A 6,000-nucleotide genomic window follows, 5' to 3' on the forward strand; every position below is an offset into this window, starting at 1 on the left:
ATATGCTTAAAATTTCAATTACTTTCAAAGTAAGAGCCCTAATTACAGAGGGTGCCAAAACAATGCATACATTTTAAGAAAGGAAAAAACTGTATTAAAATTGTAAACTCAATATATACCGATAACAAAAGATGACTACAAGTCACGTTTGACTTCTGCCATTACCATCTTGTGAGCAAACGTCATACTACACATTGCTACCATAATTCAATTCAACTTCGAAAAGTAATACAGAGATAACGTCTCTTAAAATGTATGTACCTTTTTTTTGGCACCCCCGGTATATAATTTAAGCCCTTACTACACAGCATTATAAATATTGGCTTCACCTTATCAAAATATTTGCATACTGAATCCTAAAAAGGAAATATAAAACAGATATTCATTATGACAATGGATCTGTTTGTTTTAATGATCTGTCATAGTCTCTCTCTTTGAAAGAACACTTGCTTGCACAAAACTAAGAATGCAATAAATGATTTAAAGGCAATTTATTCTTAAAATACACTAAGCGTCTAAAGTAAAACTCTTGAGAGGCAAACTTCAGTGGAAAAGAATGTTTCCTAGATTTTATTAGTAAGAGGCAAACCCTAATGAAGTTTCTAAAGATCAGTACGTATTACAATTCCTAATTTGCAGAGGAAAAAGGAAGATAAAGTGATTTGGGCTGTCATTTTCAGAGTTATCTAGGATAATCACAGTTAAATGACAACTTTAATATGGAGCCGGAGAGAACAATTCTCTCAGAATTCTTTCAAGAATTTTCCATCTTCAAAATGCACATGAAGCTTAGTTTTATTACTGATGCTCTCTACTCCATTCCTAACCATTAACACTGCCTAGAATATGATAACACAGTGTGTTGTAAGTTCAGTTTATGGTTCTACTTCCTCAAGTGTACAACAGGAATAATTATGTTCTGGGTTTAGCACAACATTTACCAGTGGAAACAATAAAGGAAAGCACTATTCATACAATCAGAAGAATAGGAATGAACCCTGTAGAAATAATACAGTTCAAAGAAATTTTCAATATGCTCTTACTCTGTCATGGACTTTCAATCTACCTTTTCCCAGATATCAGTGCTATTGAACTATTATTTACATAAACTTATTAAAATGACTGTCATTTAACTTGTACATTGTGTAATTTGATTATCTTAAACTTTAAATGGACATGTTTAACTTGTTAAAAATCTATCTTCTACCAAAAGAAAAGAACAAGAATATTAAACAATAAATTCCGGGGTTAAGGTTATTTTAGTAAACTTATTTTAAATCACTAGAGCACAAATCCACTTTGTGTGATATATCAGATTTTTTATCCAGTAAGAATCAGCCTTCCTTTTCACAATACCATAAATAACGCAGAAAATTTTAAGTCTTCAAAAGAAGGATTATAAACAGCTTATTAAAATAAAATTCCACCTGAAGTAATTTTCTTGATATAATCGACATTATCAATATACTATTAGTGGTTAATAAATAATACCAAATTTTCTGAACCACGTGCCCCTCTACCAACTTCACATTAATAAAATATTATTAGCTAATTATTTTTTAATCTAATTTTTCTGCTCAAGAAACCAAGCCCCACACTTCCTATAGCTTCTAGAAGCCCAAATATTTCTGCTCCCCCCTTCCTACATGAGGCATTAAACCTTCACATTATAGTTTTATCCTACTTTCCTAATAATCACTATTCTTCACCACATTTTTATATTCCACATTTTTATTTGAAGAATAAAGACTATTCAAGCATCAAACTATCCAATCTACCCTCTCACTCAAACTATAATATGCCCCTAATACTGACCATTGTCTAATCATTTTATCCAAATTACCCAGCGATAGGATTGATGTTTTAAATTCCATTTTAAAAAACTGGATATGTTTCAGGGTAGAGCAAGAAATAGTCTGATCATTAGGTTCTATACACTGCAACTGCCAAAGAGCTTCAAAGTTTACCAACACCTTCCTCTCCAGTAAACATCTTAGGGCTCCTGAGCACTTCTCAGAGCAGCTGTTAGTAACTCTCAGATGCCCGCTGGACTATCATTTTGGTTAAATGATGTCATCTTGTTCCGCTTTACTTTTTCCTTTTGGGTCTTGAAATTAATGTAGAAAACCTACAGATTACTTGTAAAATTAACGTACGAAAGAATAAACATTAGCTCCACTACTTTTCCAAAAGAAAACATTTTAAGATCCTTATATCAGTTAAACTACAACGTATCAGTTGTACATGACACTAGAAGGTTTGAAAGGATTCAATTTTCTACCTAAACTTACCAAACATGTTTGCAAGTTTTCAATAATTTCGAGAATATTCTATATTAAAATGGTGGAGCCTATCAGAACTGTGCTGCTTATATACAAGCCTCAAATATCCTGCACTTGATAAATTTCAGGTACATTTCTTGTTACCTGCTGAGCTTTCTGCACCCTTTGTCACCCAATGATGCTCCCACAAGCAAACAGCTTCCAGTCTTTAAAAAGTCCTTCCTCCCACCACCCAAAACACACATTAGACGTAGAGGTTTCTGCACACTAACACAGCCACTAACACCACTAGGTATTGAGTCTCTCAAAGAATCCTCTTTAGCAGCCTCCCCTGGGACACTGTGCTCAGCGGGGCTTTGAACCTGAAAACTTGCTGCCAGCTGCTTTTGCAAAAGCAGCACCAGAGGCAAACTCAATACCGCAGTGCTGCTGCTGACTTTTCTAGCAGCTTCAAAAAAAAAAAAAAAAAAAAAAAAAAGCAACTCAGCCCAGTACCCTGCAGACCCTGCTGGCAATCCTGCAGCACGGAAGAGAATCGCTCCGCATTGCTCAGCGTGGAACCCCGGGGAGCCCGAGTGAAGGGCGGGGAAGCGAGTTCCGTCAAGAGGCTCTGTCGAAAGCCGGGTGTCGGGGGGTAAAGAGAAGGCGTCCGCAGTCCAGGGGACGGCGACGAAGCAGCGGCCAGGGCACTGGCGCCTGGAAGCCTGGCTCGGCATCGCGCACCGGCCGGGGCCGTCGAATAGCGACTCGGTCCCCTCCCGGGAATAGGGATCCCACAGCAGCCGGCCGAGCCCCGCCCGCCGCCCCCCGGGCCCTCACCTGTCATGAGAGCCGGGCTGTCGCCTGCCGCCGCGGCGGGAGAGGAGGTGGCTGTCGCTGCAGAGCCCGCCGCCCGCCGCCCACGGAGGTGCCTGGGCACCAGCTCGCATCCGTCCGCCGCGCCAGCCACCAGCAGCCCGAGCACCAGCAGCTCAGCCCAGCACTGCCGCCGCAGCCTGCCGGAGGCCGGGCCGGGAGTCGCGGCGGGATGAGGGCGCGGAGGAGGAGCGGGGAGAAATCGCCGCGGCGCCCCGGCCGCCTGCCACTCGCCCGCTCCGCCAGGCGCCGCCGCCGGCGACTCCTCGGGCTGTGCCCGCCGCCTCGGACGCGAGCTCCCGCCGGACGCCAGCCTGGTTCCCTCGGCACCGGCGGCCTCCGGAGCTCGGGTCCCGGCTGCGTTCATTGGTTCCGGTTATTAAAAAAAAAAAAAAAAAAAGGTGGGGGGCAGAAAGGTACGGCGTCCTCAGGCCGCGCGCGACACCCCCGCTGCTGCGGCAGCGAGACCAGGATCCGCTGCTCTGGCGCCTCCAAACACCAGCTCCAGTTCCAGCGCCCGCGCCGCTGCCGCCGCCGCCGCCGCCGCGGCGCATCCCCCCGCCCCCTCCTGCCCGCGCGGGTCGTAGTACCACGCTCGCCCCGACGCCTCCTCCCTCACACTCGCTCGCATACCAATCCCCCGCCTACTTCAGCCCCTCCAGAGCGCAGGCGCGGCGCTGCTGCACTGCGCCTGCGCGGCGCCCCAGCCCCGCCCCCGGGGCGTTCCCGGGAGGAGAGGAGTGCTGCGGGCTGGTTTCTTAATGTTAGCAGAGCAGCAGAGATGGGGGGGTGGCAAGGAAGATGGGCCTGCCCCCCACCCCCATTAACGCCCCCACCGCGATTGCGGGGGAGTTGTGGGACCAAGGGGACGGGTAGAAGAGTATGGACATCCCAAGTCGTTTGGGCGACTTACAGCCGTGTAGACTGCAGCAAAATAATTGCTTGGGTCGGAAAACCTTGTAATCGGAAACAGCAGCGTCTCCAGAATTTCAATTTAGGTGGGGCTTCCAAAAGGCCAGCAGTGTAGAAGTGGAGGTTAGCCTAGCCCACCGTTTCATGAACATGTGAAACACTTACGCGTGCCATTGTAAATGCACTGTTCAGAGATCTTTACAAATTTACAAGTAACTCTTAAGGTTAGGTGGTGGATCCTTATTATCAAACTCATTTACAAATTAAGAAACTAAAGCCCAGGAATGTTAAATAACGCTTTCAGGTCCCACAGCTAATAAAAGGAAACGGCCAGGTTTAGCACCACCGAATGGAAATATTGAAAGGTATTTACTCTAGCCTCTCCTATGTTCAAACATTACCTGAACTCATCACCTCCCTACCCCCAATCCACCCCATGGAGTCTGCTGTCGGTTGAAAAGGTTGACAGCAGAAAGATGGTTTTGACTTGGTTTCACCTACCTTGAATGAAGCAACAGTTCTTGTGTGTGCGGGCGCGCGATCTCTCCTCCCCCTTTTCTCTCTCTCTCTCTCTTTCTCTCTCTCTTTCTCCCACCCCCACCCCCCAGAGGCACAAAGTTGTTTAAGATTTGTACGTAGGGTTCTTAAGCACAAAGGTTTCTGTTTGGTACTGAGTTTTTGTTGTTTGCTTATGGGTTTGATTTTGTTTCTTACTGGTGTGTTTTCTCAAGTCAAGAGGATACTCAAATTACACAATCTCCCAAAGAATTTCTTAGGCAGCCTGGCCAACATAACCATGGATATCATTCCCTTTGGAAGTGTGGTGCACACTTTTAGAAAAGGATCAAGAATTTCTTTGAGGCTAATCAACCTATCAACAATTATTTCTTGACAGACTTCTTGGGGTCATGGTGTCCAGGTGGCAATTCTTTATAGGGCAACAAGGAGATTATATTTCCCAGGCTGAAAGGCAGAGCAATGAAGTCACATGCTTGCTGAATGTCCACCAAAAGGACATAATTACGCTAGAGAACCAGGAAAATATAAAGAAAATAATACTGTCTCCAGAAGGCAACATTTCATTCATTTAATATTTCCTGGGTGCCTAGTATGTGCCAGGCAGGGTACTGAGTAGTGAAAATTCAACCCGAAATAAGACAGACATGAAAAAGTCACTTAAGTCAGTACTCATGGATACAAGATAGAGAACATAGTCCTTCCCTGGGGAATCTTATGATCTTGCTTAGGAGATAAAATGTACACCCATTAAACAATTAGAGGCAAAGACATGGTAGTAATCAGTAGTTAAATTGGGTAGATAAGCTGTGTTATAACAATAACAGCACTATAAAAACCACTAACGAATTAACAAACAACCGAGGCCAACCTTCTTTAAACAAAGGAGTTTTTTTCTGTCTTTGAAAGAGAGGGAGGGTGTTGACACTGAGAGGGTACTGGATTTGAGGCTATGATTGTTTGTTCTTATCCTGGAGCCACAAAGGAGACAAGGGAACCTGCAAACACTGAAGAGACCTATCTCAGCAAGCCAGGGGTCCAGCAATAAATCCCCATCTTTGTCAGATACCAAAGTTTCCCACTAAGAAATGAGTGGCCGGAATGCATCCTCTTGCTGAACAGAGGTAAAGTATCACTGTGCATTTAGCTAGCATCAACTTTAGTACAGAAAAGAGAAAGCCCATTGCTTCGGAAGACAAGCCTATCTCTGGAATTAGGGATGCATCTGTTTGCAAGCTGAACACAAACACAGGTTCCCGTTGAGGCAATCGCTTCCCTTTCTTCTCAGACTTCCTCTCCCACTTCCAAGCCTTTGCTTTCCTTTCCTTACCTCCCAAACGCTTTCTTCTCTCCTTTCCTCTTGCCAAATCCCAATTCAAAATCTACTTTGAGCGCCTTTTCCTTACCTCCTGTCTCCTACAGCGCGATCTCTCCT

The 6,000-nt window shown here is 44.7% G+C and overlaps 1 protein-coding gene across 1 annotated transcript in view; it reads right to left on the reverse strand.

Annotated features, from left to right (window-relative positions):
* The window catches only part of STIM2 (stromal interaction molecule 2), a 145,415-nt gene extending 141,632 nt beyond the window's left edge, over positions 1-3,783 (reverse strand). The window contains exon 1 of the mRNA XM_033106402.1: positions 3,102-3,783. Within this exon, the coding sequence (XP_032962293.1) occupies positions 3,102-3,504 (403 nt within the window). The 5' untranslated portion in view covers positions 3,505-3,783. The remainder of the gene's footprint in view (positions 1-3,101) is intronic.
* Positions 3,784-6,000: the final 2,217 nt, after the last annotated feature.

The sequence above is a fragment of the Rhinolophus ferrumequinum genome, chromosome 5 (assembly GCF_004115265.2).
Source record: "Rhinolophus ferrumequinum isolate MPI-CBG mRhiFer1 chromosome 5, mRhiFer1_v1.p, whole genome shotgun sequence".
NCBI lineage: Eukaryota > Metazoa > Chordata > Mammalia > Chiroptera > Rhinolophidae > Rhinolophus > Rhinolophus ferrumequinum.